The sequence below is a fragment of the Callithrix jacchus genome, chromosome 20, assembly GCF_049354715.1.
Source record: "Callithrix jacchus isolate 240 chromosome 20, calJac240_pri, whole genome shotgun sequence".
In the NCBI taxonomy this organism is placed as follows: Eukaryota; Metazoa; Chordata; class Mammalia; order Primates; family Cebidae; genus Callithrix; species Callithrix jacchus.
This window is the reverse complement of record NC_133521.1, coordinates 25,568,936-25,594,866: the sequence shown is the minus strand read 5'-3', so window position 1 is coordinate 25,594,866 and position 25,931 is coordinate 25,568,936. Positions and strand designations below refer to the sequence as shown.

The window sequence follows — 25,931 nt, the reverse complement described above, 5'->3', positions numbered from 1 at the left end:
AAATTACTAGGTCACAGGTAGAGAAACTGGGTGAACATCAGTAAATCTGGTATTGGTGGAACTGTACCAACTGTAGTTTGGAGCTGTGTTTGAGGCCCTGTTTTCACCCATGTAGGACTTACCTTCTCAATCTTGTCAGGGTCTGACAGCAGAGCAGCTCCCATTCCTCCCTAAGGAGAAACACAAAAGGTCTTTTACAGCTGGGAGACAGCATGGCCCTCTCCATGGGATGGGGTGTGGCAACTGGGTACTACCAAGGCACTCACCTCCAAGGCACCAAGGCACCAAGGCCCACTGGCAACTGGCACTTCTTTAAACAAGTAGGAAGGCAGCAGTATCTGTGCCCATAACATCTGGGACTGAAGTGTGACAATTTTTTTTTTTTTTGAGACAGAGTCTCACTCTGTCATCCAGGCTGGAGTGCAGTGGTGCAATCTCGGCTTACTGCAACCTCTACCTCCCAGGTTCAAGTGATTCTCCTGCCTCAGCCTCCCAAATAGCTAAGACTACAGGCATGCACCACCACACCTGGCTAATTTTTTTTTTTTTTTTTTTTTTGGTATTTTTAGTAGAGATGGGGTTTCACCATGTTGGCCAGGCTGGATGACCAAGAGTGATGACTTTTAAAATTTATAAGCTGGGCATGGTGGCTCACATCTGTAATTCTAGCACTTTGGGAGGCTGAGTCAGGCCCATCACATGAGGTCAGGAGTTCGAGACCAACCTGGCCAATATGGTAGGTAAAACCCTGTCTCTACTGAAAATACAAACATTACTGGAGTGTGGTGGTGTGCTCCTGTATTCCCAGCTACTCAGAAGGTTGAGGCAGAAGAATTGCTTGAACCCAGGAGGCAGAGGCTGCAGAGAGATGAGATTATACACTCTACCCCAGCCTGCGTGACAGAGCAAGACTCCATCTCAAACAAAAAAAGTCATAATTCTGACCCCCTTGGTAAAACCCACAGATATGTAGAAGTGGGCTATATAAAACTTATTTTTCAAGACTGCCCACTCCCTAACCCAGGCCTCCATGTCTTAATACACTAAATCCCACCATCTCCCAAGCCCTTAAAAACACAACGAATCACTCTTCCTTTGAAATAAGATCAAATGCGCCTTCTTCCTGTCATACCCACTGCTTGCCTAGGCATCACCACCACCAGCAAAGCCACTAAGATGCACACAACTTACAAACTTTATCTAGGCCTTTCTCTTCTGCCAGCAACAACGTCCCAGCCCAGACCCATGCCCAACTCTAACAAAAGCCCAGGAAATGGAAACCACCAACCCACACAACCACTAGAATCTTGATAATAGCAATGGTGGTTGCTCTTTATGGTGAGTTACTGGTGATTTTCCTGCTCTTTCCTGTACTTGTCTATATTTTCCAAGTTCTGGACAATGGTAGTAATTACTTTTATAATGGGGGAGGGGGATCTTTAAAAATCTGAATCCACTAGGAGTGAGATGAAGGCAAAAAAACCAAGTCCAATAAATGTATACTGCCAGTATAAAGATAATACACTAACAAATGCTCACAGAATGTGCTCAGAAGTTTTAAGTTCAGTTATTACACTTTAAGTTCACGTTTAAGGTGACAAATTGGAATCAGAGAGGACATTAAACCACCACAGACTCAGCTAAGCTGAGCCTGGATTTTAAAGAAGAATGGGTAGACTGGAAAATCCACCAATCCTGGATTACAATGGTCATAAAAGAAACCTTGAAGGCCTTGAGGAAGCCCTGGCACTCCCTCTGGCTCCATCTGTCCTTCCACTCACACTTATCCAGCCCTTCCTTATAGAATCACAGGATCTAAAATTCAGTTTCACTGCCCCTTCCACAATAATGACTTTCTCAACAATGAAATTTCCTTCCTTCCTTCCTTTCTATTTAACTTGCTTTTTTAATAAGTAAAACATTCAAAATGTAATTCAAATGGGTAATGAATAAGAAGTCTCCCACCCTAAGGAATGGGAGACTTTTCAATCTACACTTTCTTTGTGTGTGTGAGACAGGTTCTTACTCTGTGGCCCAGGCTGGAGTGCAGTTATGTGATCTTGGCTCATTGCAACCTCCCAGGTTCATGCAATTCTCCTGTTTCAGCCTCCCAAGTAGCTGGGACTACACGTGCATGCCACCACACCTGGCTAATTTTTATATTTTTTGGTAGATAAAGGGTTTCATCCTTTTGGCCAGGCTGGTTTTGAACTCCTGACCTCAGGATCCACCTGCCTCAGCCTCCCAAAGTGTGGGTATTACAGGCATGAGCCGCCGCAACCAACCTCAATCTATACTTTTTAATCTGGCTTCAATTGTCGAACCATGGGAACACAGCAGATATTCAGCTAGTATATACATGCATGGCATACTGGTTGGTATCTCTTCTGACTGATCAGTGCCAGTGCTGTGCCAGTTATTTTCAGTAGCACCCCTGTAATGGGAATTTACTATCTATGCATAACCAAATAAAAACTTTCGTTTCTTCCCCAGAGGAAACCAATGTTACTAGTTTCTTGTGTGTCTCTCCAAAAATCTTCCCTGAATAAACAAATAAATATATATATTCATTCCCCATCCTCCTTATATAAATGGTATAGTACCATATAGACAAGGTAGTATATAATTCTGCTCCTAGCTTTTTTCACTCTACAATATATCAGGGAGATCATTTCAAATCTTTTTTTTTTTAGACAAAGTCTCACTTTGTCACCCAGGCTGGAGTGCAATGGCGTAATCTTGGTTCTCTGCAAACTCTGTTTCCTGGGTTCAAGTGATTCTACTACCTCAGCCTCCCAAGTATCTGAGATTACAGGGATGCACCACCATGCTCAGCTAATTTCTGTATTTTTAGTAGGGATTTTACCTATTAGTTAGGCTGGTCTCAAACTCCTGATCTCAAGTGATCCACCCGCTTCGGCCCTCCAAAGTGCTGGGAAAAGTGCTGGGATTACAGGTGCAAGCTACCGTGCCCTGCCTCCAAATCAATTTAACTCTGCTCCTCACATAATTTAGGAACACAAAGAAGTAATCAGAAAAGAGCAAAATAGGCCAGGCGCAGTGACTCACATCTGTAACCCCAGCACTTCGGGAGCTCAAGGTGGGCGGATCACGATCGAGGTCAGACGTTTAGAGACCAGCCTGGCCAACATGGTGAAACTCTGTCTCTACTGAAAATACAAAAAAATATTAGCCAGGCGTGGTGGCGGGTGGCTGTAGTCCCAGCTACTCAGGAGGCTGAGGCAGGAGAGTCGCTTGAACCCAGAAGACGGAGGTTTCAGTGAGCCAAGATCACACCATTGCACTCCAACCTGGGCAACAAGAGCAAGACTCCTTCTCAAAAAAAAGACCAACAGTACCTAAAGTACAAGTCCAGATGATCGTTACCCACCAAGGTTTTCAATCCTACACTCCTCTGCTTCTTCATTGACTGCCACTAGATAAACCTCTGATCAAATCAAGGTACTCACGCCTCCATGTGTCTACCTCATATTCATCCCCAGGGCCCTGCTTATGCCACACCCTCTGATTACAGGGTCCCAAATCTCAGCCCAAGGACCACATTTCCCTATAAAATTCCAAATTTAGGCTGGGTGCAGTGGCTCATACCTGTAATCCCAGCACTTTGGGAGACCAAGGAGGGTGAATCACCTGAGGTCAGGAGTTCAAGGCCAGCCTGATCAACATGGAGAAACCCCACCTCTACTAAAAATACAAAACTAGCTGGGTATGGTAGCACATGCCTATAATCCCAGCTACTCGGGAGGCTGAGGCAGGAGAATCGCTTGAACCCAGGAGGCACAGGTTGAGGTGAGCTGAGATTATGCCATTGCACTCCAGCCTGTGCAACAAGAGTGAAACTCTACCTCAAAAAAAAAAATTCCAAGTTTAAGGGCTACCTTTCCTCTCCCTTCTCTGGGCTACCATAGTCTGATCTCTTCTGATACGACAATGGGAACATTTGCATTGCATTCACTTTTTTTTTTTTTTTTTTGAGACAGTGTTTCATTCTTGTCACCCAGGCTGGAGGGCAGTGGCATGATCTTGGTTCACTGCAACCTCCACCCAGGTTCAAGCAATTCTCCTGCTTCAGCCTCCCAAGTAGTTGGGATTACAGGTACACACCACCATACCCGGCTAATTTTTTGTATTTTTAGTAGAGACAGGGTTTCACTATGTTGGCCAGGCTGTTCTCAAACTCCTGACCTCAAATGATCTGCCCACCTCAGCCTCCCAAAATGCTGGGATAACAGGCATGAGCCCCCATGCCCAGCCTTTTTTGCTTTTTTTAACTTTTAAAAATTTGTACAGACAAGGTCTCACTTTGTTGTCCAGGCTGGTCTCAAACTCCTGGGCTCAAGTGAGCCTCCTCCATCAGCCTCCCAAAATGCTAAGATTACATGTGTGAGCCACTGCACCCAGCATCCTCTCTTTTGTTTTGTTTTTGTTTTTTTAAATATAAAATGTGTCGAGGGCTGACTTTCAATAGATCGCAGAGAGGGAGCTGCTCTGCTACATACAAAACCCCATCCATCTCTTTTGTTTTAATGTATGTCTCAGATGTTTTCCTTTTTTTTCAATCCTCCTCTGGGCTCTCTGCGATATGTGTCTCAGTTTTATTCATGAAAAGACAGAGCCCTGTCCACTCTATTTTTCTCTGTACTTTTTTTTTTTTTTTTAAATAGAGACGGGGTTTCACCATGTTGGCCAGGCTGGTCTTGAACTCCTGACCTCATGATCCACCCATCTCAGCCTCCCAAAGTGCTGGGATTACAGGCGTGAGCCACCGCACCCAGCCTTTTCTCTGTACTTTTGCATTGTTTTATTACTTGGGCATGAATTCTCTCTCTCTCTCTCTCTCTTTCTCTCCATATATATATGCATATACATATATATACACACACATACATAGACACACACAAATATATACAATTATATAAATAATATACGTAATTATATATTATATATCATATGTAATAATACACCTACATATTACATAATATATAATGACATAGTATATATTATTTATATAAGATATAATAAAATATATAATCTATGTATGAACATATGTGTATTTGTATGTTTATAATATATGAGTGTGTGTATATGTATAAACCACTTGAGGGTAAATTATATGTACCATATCCCTTTACTCCTAAATATTTCAGTGTGTATTCTTGTGTATTCTTATTTTTTTTTTTTAGATGAAGTCTTGCCCTGTTGCCTAGGCTGTAGTGCAATGGTGTGATCTCAGCCCACTGCAACTTCCGCCTTCCAGGTTCAAGTGATTCTCCTGCCTCAGCCTCCCGAGTAGCTGAGATTACAGGCATCTGTTACAACGCCCAGTTAATTTTTTGTACCTTTAGTAGAGATGGGGTTTCATCATGTTGGCCAGGCTGGTCTTGAACTCCTGACCTTGTGATCCGCCTGCCTAAGCCTCCCAAAGTGCTGGGATTACAGGTGTGAGCCACTGTATCCTACCTCAGTGTGTATTCTTTAAGAATAAATATATTCTGTTACATAACCACAGAAGAGTTATCTTCATAAGGTTACACTGATACAGTATATTTAGCTAATATACTATGGTTCCTATTCTAATTTTGCCAGTTCATCTAATAATCTAAACTTTTTGAGCATTTTCCCCATCTCGTATAGAATCCAGTCCAGAGTTAGGTATTATACTTAGTTGTTATGTCTTATTAGCCTCTTCATCTGCATCCTACATTCATGAGAAGTATAAAGAAATCAGTTTACCTTGGTGGAATATTCTTTTGGACAGCCCATGTTGACATCAATACCAGCCACATCATTTTCTCTGGAAAAAGATGAAGGAGTAAAGGTAATAAATACTGAATTAGAGGAAAGAAGGTGGAATTAAAGGCATAGATGTGGAATTAAAGGCAAAGGGTCTATGCTCATGAACCTCTTACCCTGTCCCTGACCTTATGAACCACACTAACCCTGCAAGGCTGGGCACAGTGGCTCATGCCTGTAATCGCAACACTTTGGGAGGCCAAGGCAGCAGATCACAAGGTCAGGAGTTTGAGACCAGCCTGACCAACATGGTGAAACCACATCTCTACTAAAAATACAAAATATTAGTTGGGCATGGTAGTACATGCCTGTAATCCCAGCTACTCGGGAAGCTGAGGCAGAAGAATCGCTTGAATCTGGGAGGCGGAGGTTGCAGTGAGCCGAGATCATGCCATTGCACTCCAGCCAGGACGACAAATTGAGACACTGTCTCAAAAAAAAAAAAAAAAAAAAAATACCAAGCCCCAATGACAGAAGCTGAAAAAACCTGTCCCTAAAATGTACAACTGTCTCATCTGAGCAGAGAACCAGAGAAAAGATATAATGTATGCACACATCTATAAAAGGCTAGATGCAGAGAGGACTTTGCTGCTTTGGAGTCGTGTTGGATAACTCAGATAGGCACACTGAACTTGGCTGAGATAGCAAAAGCCATTTGTCAATGCAGAAAAGTGACATGAGCCTAAGAGCCCTTTCCCAGACTACAGCTTCAAGTGGAAGTTATATCACTGCCTTTGTTGGCTGGGCTGCACAGATGGTTTAATCCAAACAATTTTCAGATAGAAAAAGAATCCTCACTCCATCCTCTGGTATGCATTTGGTTGGTGCAAAAGTAATTGGGGTTTTTGCCATTACTTTCAATGGCAAAAATATTAATACCTAATATTAACCTAAATATTAATACCTAGTTAATAGTCTGTGATCAGCAGCAGTAACTGCCTGAGTTCCCTCTTACTCTCTTTGTAATTGGAACAGTAGCTAACACTTACTAAGATCTCACTATGTGCCACGTGCTACAAAGACATTTAGATGCATTATTTCATTTACTTTTCCCTATTCCAGAGGTTGGTAGCATTGTTTTATAGAAAATTCTCAGTGAGATTAAGTAACTTACCTCAGGTCACACAGTTAACAAGTAGCAAAACCAAAATTCCAAACCTGGTCTGTCTTAATTTCAAAACCTATAGCATTAACTATAGCACGCTCCTGCCTTTGTTTTTGTTTTTCAAAGTTCTCACTCTGTTCCCCAGGCTGGAGTACAGGGGCGCAATGAGGGCTCACTGCAGCCTCCACCTCCTGGGCCCAAGTGATCCTTCCACGTCAGCCTTCCAAGTAGCTGGGACCACTGGCATGTGCCACCATTTTTGTAGAGATGAGGTCTGCCTATGTTTCCCAGGCTTCCTGTCTTTGTTATTCAGGAAGCAATATGTTTTACCTATACTTTGATACTTAAAGCTTCAGAACTCATAGTCATGGGAATCCCTAAAAAGGGAGTTTCAAATAACTACAAAAAAACAGCTCCCCCCAATATCCACAGAAGGTCTCTGGGATCTAGGCACTGTGGGTACACGTGAGTCCCAGGCCAGCCCTTGCATGCCATAAACAGAGGGAAACCAGACACTCTTAATCTGAAAATAGAAGGTAATGGGCTAGAAGGCAGAAGGGTGGGTCACCTCCAAAGTCACCTAGACATTAAAGCCTCACAATTCAAAGGAGAGACAAAGGCAGTGTTAAAGATGGAGGAGGGGCTGGGTATGGTGGCTCATGCCTGTAATCCCAGCACTTCGGGAGGCCGAGGAGGGCAGATCACGAGGTCAGGAGTTCAAGACCAGACTGGCAAATGTGGTGAAACCCCGTCTCTACTAAAAAATATAAAAATTAGCTGGGCATGGTGGCTCATGCCTGTAATCCCAGCTATTTGGGAGGCTGAGGTAGGAGAATTGCTTGAACTGGGACCCTGGAGGCGGAGGTTGCAGTGAGCTGAAACTGCGCCACTGTACTCCAGCCTAGGCTACAGAGCAAAAATCTATCTCAAAAAAAGATGGAGGAGAAACTTACACAAGCCTGGCCACAGCAAGGGCTCGCTCTGCGTCTGAAGTCCCCTGGGAATACAAAAAGTTGCATCAATCACTGTCCCGACACAGGTACACATACATTGACAAACACACTCATGCAGTGCACATACACACACACACACACACAAACACAAGAGTCAGTCTGGCTTTCTCTTAAATGGGCAGCCCACTGCCAGAAGAAAAAGGTAAACTTTGAGGGTCTAGAAAATGTTATCAATACTATGATTACTTTCAAACATATCAAAAACTTTAAAACATTTGATAGTGACAATTCAAATGCCCACCATTTAGATGCTACAATTAACGTTTTGCTAGATTTGCTTTATCACATGTTTGCCCGTTATCAATTCTTTTTCTTTTTTTTTTTTTTTTTAATAATTTTCCCTTTTCTTTTCTAGAGATGGGGTCTCGCTATGTTGCCCAGGCTGGAGTGCAGTGGCTATTCACAGGCACGATCCCACTACTGATCAGCATGGGAGTTTTGACCTGCTCCATTGATCTGGGCCAGTTCACCCCTCCTTAGGCAACCTGGTGGTCCCCCACACCTGGGAGGTCACCATATTGATGCCGAACTTAGTGTGGACACCCGATTGGCATAGGGCACTACAGCCCAGAACTCCTGGGCTCAAGTAATCCTCCCACCTTAGCGTCCTGAGTAGCTGGGACTACAGGCACGAGCCACTGCATCTGGCTGTTATCAATTTTTTAGAAAGCTAAACATCATTCAGGATGTTTCTGAAAAAGCACCAAGAAATGCCCAAAGTGAGAGAAGAGCACTATAGAGTCATCACAACTCAAACACAAATCTTAACTACTCTTGAGGAATCCTAATTTCTTTCTAAGAGAAATATACATACGCTACATAAAAACAAAGACTATGATCTGAGTAATCAATGCTAGGGATTAAAAAAATGGAGAAATCAGGCCAAACAGACAATTCCTACAAGTAAGTAAATTAAATTTGAGACTAGAGGCATATAAGACTGATAGTTTGATTTCCTTTAACTGTCTCCAATAGTGTAATCACTCATGACTGGCCCTTTGGAAACCATTAAAGTGGAGTCTTCAGGAAGCCACGGTTGTGCAATGTAGCCCAGCCATTCAACACTGGCATGGCACAGGGGATGAGTTGAGAAATCCCAGGGGATGATGAGCCTCAGGAGGACATGCAGCAATGGGGTCTCTCACCATCTGGAAGACGACCCTGTTCTGCTCTCTTTCACAAGTGCGGAAGACAACTCGATCATCAGGAGCAACAAAGTCCACTGTGCTGAGCACCTCTGCAAGAAAACACAACACAAAGGGCCACTCAGTGAAGATGGAAGTTCAACCCTAGCCTAAGCCCAGGAAGAAAACATAGCCAGAGTGTTAGCTTGGAGGGGAAAGAGATCCTAAATGCATACCATTCTTACCAAAAATACTATACACATGGGAGGCTTCTGTGATGATAAGGATGGTCTATTTTTTGACTTGGGTGATGGTTGTTCATTTTGCAATTATTTGTTAAACTGCATGTTTGTGTTTAATGCACTTTTTCTGAATGGTGGTTAACATTTTGCAATGCTTAAAATGTTGAAACAGGGCCAGGTGTGGTGGCTAACACCTGTAATCCCAGCACTTTGGGAGGCCGAGGCAGGTGGATCACGAGGTCAAGAGTTCGAGATCAGCCTGGCCAACATGGTAAAACCCTGTCTCTACTAAGAATACAAAAATTAGCCAGGTGTGGTAGGGTATGCCTGTAATCCCAGCTACTCAGGAGGCTGAGGCAGGAGAATCACTTGAACCTGGGAGGCAGAGGTTGGGCAATATAGAGCAAGACTCTGTCTCAGGAAAAAAAAAATTTTTTTTGGAAACAAAATGTACATACATAGCTGGGCACAGTGGCTCACGCCTATAATTCCAGCACTTTGGGAGGCCAAGATGAGTGGATCACTTGAGGTTAGGAGTTCGAAACCAGTCTAGCCAACATGGCAAAACCCCATCTCTATTAAAAACACAAAAATTGGCTGGGCATGGTGGAGGGTGCCTGCAATCCTAGCTACTCAAGAGGCTGAGGCAGGGGAATCACTTGAACCCGGGAGGTTACAGTGAGCCGAGATGGCGCCACTGCACTCCAGCCTGGGCAACAGAGCAAGACTCTGTCTACAAAAAAAAAAAATTGGCCAGCCATGAAGGTGTGCACCTAAAGTCCCAGCTACTTGGGAGGCTGAGGCAGGAGGATCATTTGAGCCCACGAGTTTGAGGCTGCAGTGAGCTATGGTCACACAACTACACTCCAGCCTGGGCAACAGAGTGAGACCTGGTCGCAAAAAAGCAACCAAAGAAAAACAAAAAAACACACATAAAACAAGGTTATGGATTGATGAGTTGATGAAAATATGACCAAAGGTTTGCACAAATCTAACCATATATTTCCCCCAGGGTCACTGGTTCAGTATCCACTCATTCAATGTTCATAACACCTTTATAGAAATAACAACTGCATATAACAAGGAGTGACTGTATTTTATCTGTCAGCTTCCCAAAGAAGCTCCACAATAGATGCTACCATTATTAGCTTTTAAAGATAACTAGACATGAAAGAGACTGAACACAGCAGAAGGGAGAAGGCTGCCTCTCTCAAAGGCTGTCTTGAGAAATAAATGAGATCATTGATGCACTTTAAGCATTTCCATACATGGAAACTGTTACTAACATCCCAGCATTCAATAGATTAGAAAGTTTAGAAGGGTGGGGTAAAGGTGATGACATGTTGAGAGAGGTAATCAAAGTGATCACTGACAGAAACAGCTCATGACTGGCAATAAGAAGTAACCACAAAGGCTGGGCGCGGTGGCTCAAGCCTGTAATCCCAGCACTTTGGGAGGCCGAGGCGGGTGGATCACGAGGTCAAGAGATCGAGACCATCCTGGTCAACATGGTGAAACCCCGTCTCTACTAAAAATACAAAAAAAATTAGCTGGGCGTTGTGGCGCACGCCTGTAATCCCAGCTACTCGGGAGGCTGAGGCAGGAGAACTGCCTGAACCCAGGAGGCAGAGGGAGCAGTGAGCCGAGATTGCGCCATTGCACTCCAGCCTGGGTAACGAGAGCGAAACTCCGTCTCAAAAAAAAAAAAAAAAAAAAGAAGTAACCACAAAATCTTTGTGTGTTTATCATGCAACTCTGTTTATAACAGCAAAATACCGGGAACCCCTGTTAAGGTTCTAGTAAAATCAATTCTGACATAGTCGCCTATAGGTACTGACATGGGCAGATATCCTAATAGAAAAGTAAATGGCAAAACAACATGTGTTGTATGATCTCATGGGGTGGGGAGATATATATATACACACACACACTTTTTTTTCTCCTTATCCAAACACTACCTCAATCTAGAAGAGGGATATACATAAACATGTCATATTTTGTACATACGCATTACTTACTATATGTATAGAAAAACACACATTATTCCTCTTTCTGATTACCTCTTTAGGTGTAGGATTACGGAGGATTTTTATTTTCTAGGTTACACAGATCTAAAATATTGACTTTTTTATCACACAGAAAAAATATATACATTTAAAGTAATTTGGCTGGGTGTAGTGGCTCACGTCTATAATCCTAGCACTTTGGGAGGCTGAGGTGGGTGGATCACAAAGTCAGGAGTTCAAGACCAGCCTGGCCAACAGGATGAAACCCTGTCTCTACTAAAAATACAAAAATTAGCCAGGTGTGGTTTTGAGTGCCTGTAGTCCCAGCTACTTGGGAGACCGAAGCAGGAGAATTGCTTGAACCTGGGAGGCGGAGGTTGCAGTGACCCAGGACCATGCCATTGCACTCCAGCCTGGGCAACAAAGTGAGACTCTGTCTCAAGGAAAAAAAAAAAATCAACAAAATTGTGCCATAACTTCTAATGAAACTACCATTAAGATTTTGGCCAGGCATGGTGGTTCACGTCTGTAATCCCAGCACTTTGGGAGGCCGACAAAGGTAGATCACAAGGTCAGAAGTTCAAGATCAGCCTGGCCAATATGGTGACATACTAAAAATACTACTAAAAATACAAAAATTAGCTCTACTAAAAATACAAAAATTAGCTGGGCATGGTGACACACAACTGTAGTCACAGCTACTCAGGAGGCTGAGGCAGAAGAATTGCTTGAACCCAGGAGACGGAGACTGCAGTGAGCTGAGATCGTCCCATTGCACTCCAGCCTGGGTGACAGAGTGAGACTCCACGTCAAAAGAAAATATTTCACGAGCAGGCCAGGCGCAGTGGCTCAGACCTGTAATCCCAGCACTTTGGGAGGCTGAGGTGGGCAGATCACCTGAGGTCAGGAGTTCAAAACCAGCCTGGCCAACATGGTGAAACCCCATCTCTACTAAAAATATAATAATTAGTCAGTTGTGATGGCGGGCACCTGTGGTTCCCAGCTACATGGGAGGCTGAGGCAGGAGAATCGCTTTAACCCAGGAGACGGAGGTTGCAGTGAACTGAGATTACCCCACTAACTCCAGCCTGGGCAACAAAGGAAGACTCCATCTCAAAAAAAAAATATTTCACAAGCATATACATATGTATCAAAAACCTCAAGGAATATACTACAACTCTAATCAAAGCAGAATCAGCCTCATCAATAAAGTATCAGCAAAATTACAACTTGTCACAATCATATTTGCACAGAGCATAGGGTGTTCACAGTACTTACTTGGTCCTCACTCCAACCCTATGATTTAAGTAAAGCAATGACTATGATTTCATTTTACAGTTAAAGGAACTGAGGCAGACAGAGGGCATATGGCTTGCCCAAGGTTATACACCGAGCAAGTGGCCAAACTAGGGCCAATGCTAAAGCCATCCTGACTGCAAGGCTCCTAGAGTCCTTCCTGTGCTATGATACATGGTGATTTCTATCCCAGCATGCCTGTGAGTGAAAGGCACTCTTAGCCTGTTTCACATCTAGCTTTTTGTCATGGCCTCTGGAAAGCAGTGACGGCTCTCAAGGGAACATGTGATCTACAAAATTACTCAATGAAGCCAGGCAAGATACCGTCACCCCAGGCAAGGGCAGTGGTAGTGCTGCTTAAGCCCAGCAGGTCATATGCATAATTCTGGAGCCAGATCTGTACTCACCATTGACAACTCTCTTGCACTGAATCATCTTGAGGTCGATCAGCTCCTGCAGAGGAATCAGAGGACACTTGTCAGTCCTGAACATGTAGGCTCTGGGCATGAAGGAGGATTTTCATCACACACCTAATAAGAACTGCTTAGCCGGTCACCCTATTACCAACAACAAACCATGGCTTTTGGGACATATAGTGCTATCCTCCCCACCCAAGTATGGCAAACAGGAGCCAGAGTGAGCTACCCTCAATTAGCTGCACTTCTCAGGGAACTTGGAGATGTTTGGGCCTGGAATGAATGAACTGTTTGGGGCCTAGCCAGAAAGAAGATAATCATCCAGGATGTGGCCACCCGGAAATTTTCCTCACTTACTGGTCTTAGCAGAAGCCTACCCCATCAAAGAATATCCCACCTATCCCTAAACAAAGGGCAGGCAGTGAAAGACTCCCAAGAAATATCCAAGAATAACACTGGAACCAGTGAAGAGAAGCAAAGGGAGAAAGATCTGAGATGAACACAAGAAAGAAAAGTCTAAAACCCCTATTCAACATGGGTCACACTGTGTGGAAATGAAAAGGGTAAGGTCCCCAACTCTGGAGATACTCAAACAGACTCAGGAAAGAAAGAAAAAGGGGGTTTCTTCAAAATCACATCATAAAAATGGAGGAAAACCTTCTATCTCCTGGAGAACTGAGATTCTCTAGTTCTTAGTTGGAGACAAGACTGTTCTGCTTTGTTCCATTGTAATCTCAGCAGACACCTGTCACACAGCCCAGAAGCTCATGCCCATGGATTCTGGGGGTCCAGAAGAGAAAAGGCATTCACCCCTGGTACTAACCCCCACATTCACTCCCTATGAGCCCCAGCAAGTCACAACTCCAGCCAGGTGGACACAATGATCTCCTACTCACTCATGGGAGTACCTAGGGATAATGGCCAAAGAATCCCCATGGTATCCATAGGACTTCCCCCAGCATATCCACCATCAGGTTAGTAAATGTTCTAGGTATTTGTGTGACCATTATCTCCATGCAGTATTCAGGTCATCAAATAACTGATGCCCACTAGGCCTGAACAAACAAATCACCACAACCAAGCAGTTTGGACATGGTTGACATCCAAGCCCCAAGAATCAGTGTGGCATCCCAAGGGATGGGCAGAGCCCAACTCAGAGTCCTGGTAGCCAGTGATCCTAGTTAAAAAGGCAAGCAAGAAGGCAAGTGGACAAGTAGGAAAGACTGAATGGCCTGTATTTATAAGAAGAAATCCAGTAGCCAAATTTGTGCTAACCTACCTGTGTTAGCCAGACAGATTCCATTTTGCTGAGAGCCAGACAGACTCCATCTTAACCTCCACCTCACCCCTTCTGCCACTTCTCCCTTAAGTGCATACCTAGGTCTTGCTACTGTGCTGGGTTATACTGTACTTAGAACTATAGAAACATATAACCTTTGTAACTATATCCTGCTTGGCAAGCCCACTTGCCATTGTGAATGACCCCCTTGATTGATTATATGACAAGTACCGAATACCCACCTTGGTAACCAGCAATCATGGGAACCACTTGTGTATAACCTCCTTGAAAATCAACAATCAGGCCAGGCGCCGTGGCTCACGCCTGTAATCCCAACACTCTGGGAGGCCGAGGCAGGTGGATCACGAGGTCAAGAGATCGAGACCATCCTGGTCAACATGGTGAAACCCCGTCTCTACTAAAAATACAAAAATTAGTTGGGCATGGTGGCGCACGCCTGTAGTCCCAGCTACTGAGGAGGCTGAGGCAGGAGAATTGCCTGAACCCAGGAGGCGGAGGTTGCGGTAAGCCGAGATCACGCCATTGCACTCCAGCCTGGGTAATGAGCAAAACTCCGTCTCAAAAAAAAAAAAGAAAATCAACAATCATAAGAACTTCCTGCCTCTTAGTTACCAGCCTCCTTATCTAACATGCTTGTTGTGCTTCTGTAAATTCTGCTCCAGCTAGGCTCCCTCTCCCCTACCTTAAGCAAGGTATAAAAAGGAATCCAGCCCCTTCCTCAGGGCTGAGAGAATTTTGAGTGTTAGCTGTCTCTCGGTCACCAGCTAATTAATAAAGGACTCTTAATTTCAAACTCAGAGCATGGCGCTGTTCCATCTAACTCCCTTGGGTATAACAAACTGAGCTTTGGTAGGGACTAGAACAGGAAAAAGCAACACATGTCCCACATTGAAGATTGGGATGTTTATTGGTTCCAAGTATTTACAGAAATCTGTCCAAACATTAGCTAACAATTAAGCTAACCCAGGAGAACTTCACCGGCCACACATGGCGAAGAACACAAGCCTTACAAAATTAGTTCAGAATAGTCACTAAGCAAACAAACAACAACAAACCCTGGAAACGTGATGGCTCACATCTGTAACACCAGCACTTAAGAAAACCAAAGAGGGAGGATTGCTTGAGCTTAGGAGTTCAAGATCAGCCTAGGCAACAAAGTGAGACCTTGTCTGTACAAAAGATTTTTTTTTTGAGACGGAGTTTCACTCTTGTTACCCAGGCTGGAGTACAATGGCACGACCTCAGCTCACTGCAACCTCCACCTTCTGGGGTCAGGCAATTCTCCTGCCTCAGCCTCCCAAGTAGCTGGGATTACAGGCGTACGCCACCATGCTCAGCTAATTTTTTGCATTTTTAGTAGAGACGGGGTTTCACCATGTTGACCAGGATGGTCTCGATCTCTTGACCTCATGATCCACCTGCCTTGGCCTCCCAAAGTGCTGGGATTACAGGCGTGAGCCACCGTGCCCGGCACAAAAGATTTTTTAGACTTAGCCGGGTGTGGTGGTGTGTGACTGTGGTCCCAGCTACATGGGACAGTAAGGCAGGAGAATCGCTTGAGGCCAGGTGGTTGAGGTTGCAGTAAGCTATGATTGTGCCACTGCATGCCAGCCTGGGCAACAGGGTGAGACCCTGTCTCAAAAAAAAAAAAAACCATGTCAGGCATAGTGGCTCACGCCTGTCATGCCAGCACTCTGGGAGGCCAAGGCGGCTGGATAACTTGAGGTAGGGAGTTTAAGACCATCCTGGCCAACATGGTGAAACCCCATCTCTACTAAAATACAAAAATTAGCTGGCCATGGTGGTACCCGCCTGTAGTCCCAGCTACTCAGGAGGCTAAAACAGGAATTGCTTGAACTTGGGAGACAGAGGTTGCAGTGAGCCGAGATTGCACCACTGCACTCCAGTCTGAGCAACAGAGCAAGACTCCGTCTCAAAAAAAAAAAACTTTGTTATTTGAAAATATCAACAAAATTAACAAACTTTTAACTAGACTACCAGTGGAAAAAAACAGAGAAGAATCGGCCGGGCGTGGTGGCTCACACCTGTAATCCAAGCACTTTGGAGGCCAAGGCAGGCAGATCACCTGAGGTCGGGAGTTCAAGACCAGCCTGACCAACATGGTGAAACCCTGTCTTTAAAAAAAATAATAAAGGGCCGGGCACAGTGGCTCAAGCCTGTAATCCCAGCACTTTGGGAGGCCGAGGCGGGTGGATCACAAGGTCAAGAGATCAAGACCATACCGGTCAACATGGTGAAACCCCGTCTCTACTAAAAATACAAAAAATTAGCTGGGCGTGGTGGCACATGCCTGTAATCCTGGCTACTCGGGAGGCTGAGGCAGGAGAGTTGCCTAAACCCAGGAGGTGGAGGTTGCGGTGAGCCGAGATCGCACCATTGCACTCCAGCCTGGGTAACGAGCGAAACTCCGTCTCAAAAATAAATAAATAAAATAATAATAATAAAAAAAAGAGAAGACTCAAATTATTAAAATCAGAATGAAAGAGAAAACATTACTACTGATCTTAAAGAAATAAAAAGGATAAGAAAATAATATAAACCATTTTATGCAAAAAAAATTAGATAACCTACATGAGATGACACACACTACTGAATCTGACTGAAGGAATAAAAAATGGGAATAGACCTATAACAAGAAATTAAGGCCGGTACAGTTGGCTTATGCCAACAAAACTTAACTGAGCATGGTGGCACATGCCTGTAATCCCAGCTACCGGGGAGGCTGAGGCAGGAGAATTGCTTGAACCTGGGAAGAAGAGGCTACAGTGAGCTGAGATCGTGCCACTGCACTCCAGCCTGGGCAACAGAGGGAGATTCAGTTTAAAAAAAAATTAATGAAATCATATACTTTACAGTGACATGGATGCAGCCAGCAGCCATTATCCTAAGCAAATTAACACCAGAAACAAACTCAAATAACGTATGTTCTCATTTATAAGTGGGCGTTAAGCACTGAGTACACACGAACATAAAGATAGGAACAATAGACACTGGAGACTTCCAAAGGCAGGAAGCAGAGAGGGGGCAAGGGCTGAAAAACTTCCTATTGGGTATTAAGTTCACTATCTGGGTGACAGGATCAATAGAAGCTCAAACTCTCAGCATCACACATTGTACCCTTGTAACAAATCCGCATATGTACCCCTGAATCTAAAAATTTAAAAATAAGAATAAATTTTAAAATTAAAAATATTTCCCAGCCTGTGCACGGCGGCTCATGCCTGTAATCCCAGCACTTTGGGAGGCCAAGGATGGCGGATCACCTGAGGTCAGGAGTTCAAGACCAGCCTGGCCAACTTTGCGAAACACTGTCACTACTAAAAATACAAAAATTAGCTAGGCATGGTGGTAGGCACCTGTAATCCCAGCTACTTGGAAGGCTGAGGCAAGAGAATCGCTTGAACTCGGGAGGCGGAGGTCGCAGTGAGCTGAGACTGCACCATTGCACTCCAGCACGCTGGGCAACAGAACGAGACTCCACCTCAAAAATAAAAATAAAAAAATAGGCTGGCCGTGGTGGCTCACGCCTGTAATCCAAGCACTTTGGGAGGCCAAGGTGGGCAGATCACATCAGGTTCATCAGGTTGGGAGTTCAAGACAGCCTGACCAACATGGAGAAACCTCATCTCTACTAAAAATACAAAAAATTAGCAGGGTATGGTGGCACATGCCTGTAATCCCAGCTACTTGGGAGGCTGAGGTAGGAGAATTGCTTAAACCTGGAAGATAGAGGTTGCAGTGAGCCAAGATCACGCCATTGTACTCTAGCCTGGGCAACAAGAGCAAAACTCTGTCTCATAAATAAGTAAATAAATAAATTAAAATTAAAATTAAAAAGTTTCCCAAAAAGAAACACTCAGGACCAGATGCCTTACTGGTAAATTCTGCAAAATATTTAAATGATCAATCCTTCCCAAACTCTTCCAAATAATCCTTCCCAAAGTCTTCTAAATAACGGAAAAGGAGAGAATACTTGCTTTATTTCTTTCTTTCTTGAGACAGAGTCTTACTCTGTAACCCAGGCTGGAGTGCAGTGGCTCGATCTTGGCTCACTGCAACCTCTGCCTCCTGGGTTCAAGCGATTCTCCTGCATCACACTCCCAAGTAGCTGGGATTACAGGTGCACACCACCATGCCCAGATAAATTTTTTTGTATTTTTAGTAGAGACGGGGTTTCACCATGTTGGCTAGGCTGGTCTCAAACTCCTGACCTTGTGATCCTCCCACCTCAGCCTCTCAAAGTGCTGGAATTACAGGTGTGAACCACTGTGCCCAGCTGACACTTTCATACTCATTCATTGAGGTCAATATTTTCCTGGTACCAAAACCAAAGGCATCAAAAGAAAAAAAATATATAATAACCAATATTTCTCAAATGGGAAAAAAAAAATCCTCAACAAAATACTAGCAAGCCAAGTCCAGCAACACATAAAAAGATTCTATACCATGACCAAGTAGGATTCATCCCTGCTTGGTATAACACCCAATAATCAACTGATATCATGTACCATATCAATAGAATAAAAACCAAAAACCACATGATCTTCTCAATAAACTCAAAGATTTTCTAATGAAATCCAACACCCTTCCAGGATAAAAAACACTCAACAAGGCTGGGCACAGTGGCTCACACCTGTAAACTCAGCACTTTGGGAGGCTGAGGTGGGCAGATTTTTTTTTTTTTTGAGACAAAGTTTCGCTCTGGTTGCCCAGGCTGGAGTGCAATGGCATGATCTTGGCTCACTGCAACCTCCACCTCCCAGGTTCAAGCGATTCTCCTGCCTCAGCCTTCTGAGTAGCTGGGAATATAGGTGCCTGCCACCATGCTCAGCTAATTTTTCATATATATTTTAGTAGAGACGGTGTTTCCTCATGTTGGCCAGGCTGGTCTCGAACTCCTGACCTCAGGCGATCCACCTGCCTCGGACTCCCAATGTGCTGGGATTACAGGCGTGAGCCACCTTGCCTGGCCGATGTGATCTTGTATATAGAAAGATCTATATACAAGATCCAGAAAGCCTGGCTGGGTGCGCTGGCTCATGCCTATAATCCCAGCACTTTGGGAGGCTGAGGCAGGTGGATCATGAGGTCAGAAGATTGAGACCATTGTGCACAGTGAAACCCCATCTCTATTAAAAATACAAAAATATTAGCCAGGCATGGTAGCATGCGCCTGTAGTCCCAGCTACTTTGGAGGCTGAAGCAGAAGAATCACTTGAACCCGGAAGGCAGAGGTTGTGGTGAGCTGAGATCATGCCACTGTACTCCACCCTGGGCAACAGAGGGAGACTCCATCTCAAAAAAATACAAATAAATAAAAAGAAAGAAAACCTAAGGAGGCTGGACATAGTGGCTCACACCTATAATCCCAGCCCTTTGGGAAGCCAAGGCAGGTGGATCACCTGAGGTCAGGAGTTCAAGACCAGCCTGGTCAACATGATGAAACCCCGTTTATACTAAAAATACAAAAATTAGCTGGGTGTGTTGGCACGTACCTCTAGTCCCAGCTACTTGAGAGTCTGAGACAGGAGAATTGCTTGAACCTGGGAGGCAGAGGTTGCAGTGAGGCAAAATCGTGCCACTGCACTCCAGCCTGGGCTACAAAGTGAGTCTCCATCTCAAAAAAAAAAAAAAAAAAGCCTAAGGACATTTCCCCCACCCATACACTAGAGGCAGAGAGAGAAAGAAAGAGAACATACATGCTAATAAACAAGTTCAGCAAGGTCAAGGACACAAGATCAATACACAGAAATCAATTATATTTTATATACTAATAATGAACAATCCAAAAATGAAATTAAGAAATTCCATTTGTAATAACATCTAAAGGACTAAAACACATAGGAAAAATTCAAAAAAGAGCTATGAGACTCATATACTGAAAACTATAAAACACTGTTGAAAGAAATTAAAGAAGATGGGACCTGGCCCAATGGCTCATGCTTTTAATCCCAGCACTTTGGGAGGCTGAGGCAGGTGGATCATTTGAGGTAAGGAGCTCCAGACCAGCCTGAGCGACATGGTGAAACCCCATTTATACAAAAAATACAAAAATTAGCCAGGTGGGGTCGTGCATGGCTGTAGTCCCAGCTACTCAGGAGACTGAGATGGGAGGATTGCTTAAGCCCAGGAGGCAGAGGGTGCAGTCAACCAAGATCATGCCACTGTACTTCAGCCTGGGTAACAGAATGAGACCTCATCTCAAAAAAAAAAAAAAAAGAAATTAAAGAAGACCTAAATAAAGACATGTTCATGGATTGGAAGACTAAACAAACATTGTTATGACAGCAATAATCCCAAACTAATCTACAGATTCAACGAAAACTCTATCAAAATCCCAGCTGCCTTTCTGGGATTGACATCTTATCAAAAATTGACAAGATGATCCTAAAATTCATATAGTAATGCAAAGAACCCAGATTAGACAAAACAATCTTGAAAGAGAAGAACAAAGTTGGAGAATTTATATTTCCCAATCTTAAAACCTACCAAGCTACAGTAATCAAGACTGTGTTGTGACCTCAGTTCACCAGTAAGAAGAAAAAAAAACAAGGCTGTGGTACTGGCATACAGGTAGACATACGGACCAGTGTAACAGAAATGAGAGTCCAGATATAAATAAAAATATCTATGATTAATTAATTTTTTAGAAGAGCACAGGCCTGGCACAGTGGCTTATACCTATAATCCTAACACTTTGGGAGGCCAAGGAGGGAGGATCACTTGTGGTCAGAAGTTCAAGACAAGCCTGGCCAGCATGCCAAAACTCTGTCTCTACCAAAAATACCTAAATTAAGAAGGTGTGGCAGCACACACCTGTAGTCCCAGCTCCTTGGGAGGCTGAGGCAGGAGACTCGCTTAAACCCAGGAGGCGGAGGTTGCAGTGAGCCGAGATGGCACCACTGCACTCCAGCCTAGGTGACAAAGCAAGACTCCATCTCAAAAAAAAAAAACTAAACTAAATTAAATAATTTTTAATTTTTTATGTTTTTAAAAAATTACCTATTCTGCGTGAATCTAACATACAAATGGCCAAAAACATATGAAAAGATACTCACCATCACTAATGAGATAAACAAACCACAATGAGATATCACCTCATACCCATTAGGATGGCTACCATCAAAAAAACAGTAAGTGGGCCAGGCATGATGGCTCACACCTGTAATCCCAGCACTTTCTTCCCCCCCATTCCCCACACCCCTGGGATGGAGTCTTGCTCTGTCACCCAGAGCTGGAGTGCAATGGCACAATCTTAACTCACTAAAACCTTCACCTCCCGGGTTCAAGCAATTCTCCTGCCTCAGCCTCTGGAGAAACTGGGATAACAGGCGCATGCCACCACGCCCAGATAATTTTTGAATTTTTAGTAGAGATGGAGTTTGGACGGGCATGGTAGCTCATGCCTATAATCCAAGCACTTTGGAGGCCAAGGCAGGCGGATCACTTGAGGTCGCGAGTTCAAGACCAGCCTGACCAACATGGTGAAACCCCATCTTTAAAAAAAAAAGAAGAGAGATGGAGTTTCACCATGTTGGCCAGGCTGGTCTTGAACACCTGACCTCGTGATCCACCAGCCTTGGCCTCCCAAACCGCTGGGATTACAGGCATGAGCCACCTCGCTCAGCCAATCCCAGCACTCTGAGAGGCCCAGGTGAGAAAATCACTTGAGGCCACGTGTTTGGGACCAGCCTGGGCAACATAGCGAAATCCTGTCTCTACAAAAGATTTTAAAATTAACCAGATGTGGCTGGGTATGGTGGCTCATGCCTGTAATCCCAGCACTTTGGGAGGCTGAAGGGGGGCAGATCATCTGAGGCCAGGACTTTGAGACCAGCCTGGCCAAGATGGCAAAATCTTGCTCTACCAAAAATACAAAAATTAGCCGGGCGTGGTGGTGCACACCTGTAATCCCAGCTGCTCAGGAGGCTAAAGCACGAGAATCACTTGAACCCAAAAAGCAGAGGTGGCAGTGAGCTGAAATCACCCCACGGCACTCCAGCCAGGGCGATAAAGAGATACTGTCTTAAAAAAAAATTAATTTAAATAAATAAAATAAAGTTAGCCAGATGTGGTGGCATAAACCTGTAGTCCCAGCTACACAGGAGGCTGAAGCAGAAGAATCTCTTGAGCCCAGGAGTTCCAGGCTGCAATGAGCTATGATCATGTCCCTGTACTCCAGCCTGGGCTACAGGATAAGACTCTGTCTCAAAACAAAAAAAACAAACAAACAAGCATTTTTGAGGATGTAGAGAAACCGGAAGCTTTGTGTGCTGTTACTGGGATTGTAAAATGATGCAGCCATTATGGTTATGGGAAACAGTATAGAGAGTCCTCAAAACTTAAAACTAGAACTACCATATAATCTAGCAATCCCACTTCTGGATATACCATCGAAAGAATTAAAAGCAGGGTCTCAAAGAGATTATTTGCACACCCATGTTCACAGCAGCATTATTCACAGAAGCAACCCAATGGCCATTAATGGATGAATAGATAAACAAAATGTGATATATACATACAAGGGAGTATTAAAAAGGAAGGAAATCTTGTCACATGCTATAACAGGTAAACCTTGACAACATTATGCTAAGGAAAATAAGCCAGTCACAAACAATAAATACTGCATGATTCCACTTATATAAGGTATCTAAAGTAGTCAAATTCATAGAAACAGAAAGTAGAATGGTAGTTACCAGTGGCTGGGAGAAGGGGAAATGGGAAATTGCTGTTACCATTTTACCAGATGAAAAAATTCCAGAGATCTGTTTCACAACGTGAATATACATAACACTATATAGTTACATAACTGTACTACATAAACTGTATAGTTACAAAGGGTTAAGATAGTAACTATATATTTTTTGTCACAATAAGAAAGAAAACTTTTTTTTTTTTAACTTTTTTTTTTTTAGAGACAGGATTTTACCATGTTGGTCAGGCTGGTCTTGAACTCCTGACTTCAGGTGGGACCTCCGCCCGCCTCGGCCTCCCAAAGTGCTGGGATTATAGGCATGAGCCACTGCGCCTGGCCAGAAAAACTTTTTTAAATCACTCATTTCTCTCTCTCTCTCTCTTTTTTTTTTGAGACAGTTTCGCCCTTGTCGCCCAGGCTGGAGTGCAATGGCACAATCTCAGCACATTGCAACCTCTGCCTCCCAGGTTCAAGTGATTCTCCTGCCTCAACCTCCCAAGTAGCTGAGATTACAGGTGTGTGTCGCCACGCTCAGCTAATTTTGTATTTTTAGTACGGAGGGGTTTTCACCGTGCTGACCAGGCTAGTCTCAAACTCCTGACCTTGGGTAATCCACTCACCTCGGCCTCCCAAAGCGCTGGAATTACAGATGTCAGCCACTGAGCTGAGACTAAATCAATCATTTGTGGTACTCTGGGCCTCTTAAGAACATTTCCTTGTCCCTTGATGCTACTTATTAAGAAGTTTAACAACAAGTCAGTGTCTCTTCAAAGACTGGAACACCAGAATCCCACCATTCTTATAAAAGGAAACAGAAACATGACCTCTGCAGCACCTCTCAAAAACTGTCATCACTCCTCAAAAATTCCTGGCAGACCCTCATGGGGAAAGACTACTGCTGCTCCCTTGACTTTTACAGACTGGCTCATCTTCCAGGTGCTGAGAACTTTGTGGGTATTTCTTTTTTTTTTTTTTTTTTTTACAGAGTCTCGCTCTGACACCCAGCAGGGAGTACCGTGGCTTGATCTCGGCTTAGTGCAACCTCTGCCTCCCTGGTTCAAGCAATTCTCCTGCCTCAGCCTCCCAAGTAGCTAGGACTACATGTGTACACCACCACGCCCCGCTAATTTTTTATATATATATTTTTTCTACTTTTTTTTTCTTTTTTAGACTCAAAGACTTTCTGGGCAAAGAATAATTTTTTCTATTTTAAAAAATGCCACCATGTTGGCAAGATTGGTCTCAAACCCCAGACCTCAGGTGATCCGTCTGCCTCAGCCTCCCAAAGTGCTGGGATTACAGGCATGTACCACCGCGTCCGGCGACTTTGTGGGGTTTTTAAGGAGGTGCCTACTTGCCTGATGTGTGTGAGGTCCCATGAGCTAGGTGGGGTCGTTTAATTATCTAATCCCACAGATGGGCCACCTCACATGAACTCCCCTGTTGAGAACATCCAGGCAACAGGTACTCCAAAGCTTGCCGGCAGAACAACCATGGATCCACCAGGTGGCGCCTGACACCACAATCAGCCATGCCCAGAGGCCCAGTAACCAGCCACCTACACAAGCCAGGTGAGGGTTGACCTGCCAACCTGTCTGCTCTTCATAGGGGACAGGTCTGGGTGGAAGGGGTCTCTGCAGAGACCCCTTTGTTTATTCATAAGCTATACTGACTCTCTCAGGGAAGTGCACATCAAACAATGCTAACACATTTTAATTCGTATTTTCTCTGCTCCACATAGGAGCAAGACCCTGGAATAAAGGAATGGGCACATTTACCAGGAAAACCAAGCTTTGCCCAATTAGGAGGGTCACATACTAAAGTAATCACATAAATCCTGAGCCCTAAACTTCTAAAGGGCTTGAAAACAACCCTAAGGCCAGGTGCAGTGCCTCATACCAGTAATCCCAGCACTTTGGAAAGCCAAGGCAGGCAGATCACCTAAGGTCAGGGGTTCAAGACCAGCCTGGCCAACATGGCGAAAACTCATCTCTACTAAAAATACAAAAATTAGCTGGGTGCGATGGCAGACACTTATAATCCCAGCTACTCAGGAGGCTGAGGTGGGAGAATTGCTTCAACCTGGGAGGCAGAGGTTGCAGTAAGCCAAGATCATACCACTGCACTCCAGCCTGGGTGACAGAGTGAGACTCTGTCGCAACAAAAAAAAAAAGAAGAAAGAAAGAAAACAATTCCAGAAGGGCGGACACAGTGGCTCACTCTCCTAATCCCAACATGTTGCAAAGTCGAGGCAGGGGAATCACTTGAGGACAGAAGTTTGAGACCAGGCTGGCCAACACAGCAAAACCCCATCTCTACTAAAAATACAAAAATTAGCTGGGCATGGCAGTATGCACCTGTAGTCCCAGCTACTCAGGAGGTTGAGGCAGGAGAATTGCTTGAACCTGGGAGGCAGAGGTTGCAGTGAGCCAAGATTACACCACTGCACTCCAGCCTAGGCGACAGAGTGAGACTGCATCTCAAAAAAAAAAAAAATATATATATATATATATATATATACACACACACACACATATATACATGGACTAATGGATGAGCAGCTAATATGTCCCTCTTTGTTATTGTCCTATAAGAGGATGGAGTGAATTCGGATTTGGTATTTTTAGTCACCAGTCCTCAGGCTATGAGACGATTCTTTAAAGTCCCCCTCATCCCATTCCTCTTCCAAATTTAAGAGACTTTTCTGAGGGATAAGGAGGGTGCTGGCCAGGAACCCAACCATTGCTGAGCACCGAGGGGCCTGAGTGCCAGCTCAAGGGACAAGTGACCAGATGAATAATGCTCAGCATGACCACACATGTCCTAGCCGCTGATCCTGGGAACAGTTCCTCCCTGCCCTAGGCAGATCTAGCAGCCTGGAAGCCTTATGGAGGCCCAC

The 25,931-nt window shown here is 44.2% G+C and overlaps 1 protein-coding gene across 22 annotated transcripts in view; it reads right to left on the bottom strand.

Moving 5' to 3' along the window:
- The window catches only part of DUS2 (dihydrouridine synthase 2), an 83,365-nt gene that overhangs the window by 15,254 nt on the left and 42,180 nt on the right, over positions 1 to 25,931 (bottom strand). For 16 of the 22 annotated variants that reach the window (XM_078357519.1, XM_054248856.2, XM_078357523.1 and 13 more), the window contains 5 exons: positions 13,008 to 13,053; positions 9,078 to 9,169; positions 7,873 to 7,916; positions 5,755 to 5,815; positions 123 to 170 (listed from right to left, as the gene is read on the bottom strand). In XM_078357519.1, the coding sequence (XP_078213645.1) occupies positions 123 to 170; positions 5,755 to 5,815; positions 7,873 to 7,916; positions 9,078 to 9,169; positions 13,008 to 13,053 (291 nt within the window). Of the gene's footprint in view, positions 1 to 122; positions 171 to 5,754; positions 5,816 to 7,872; positions 7,917 to 8,531; positions 8,625 to 9,077; positions 9,171 to 13,007; positions 13,054 to 14,537; positions 14,714 to 25,931 lie in introns of those variants that run through there. The other 6 variants (XM_078357528.1, XM_078357524.1, XM_078357527.1 and 3 more) reach the window with 2 other exon arrangements.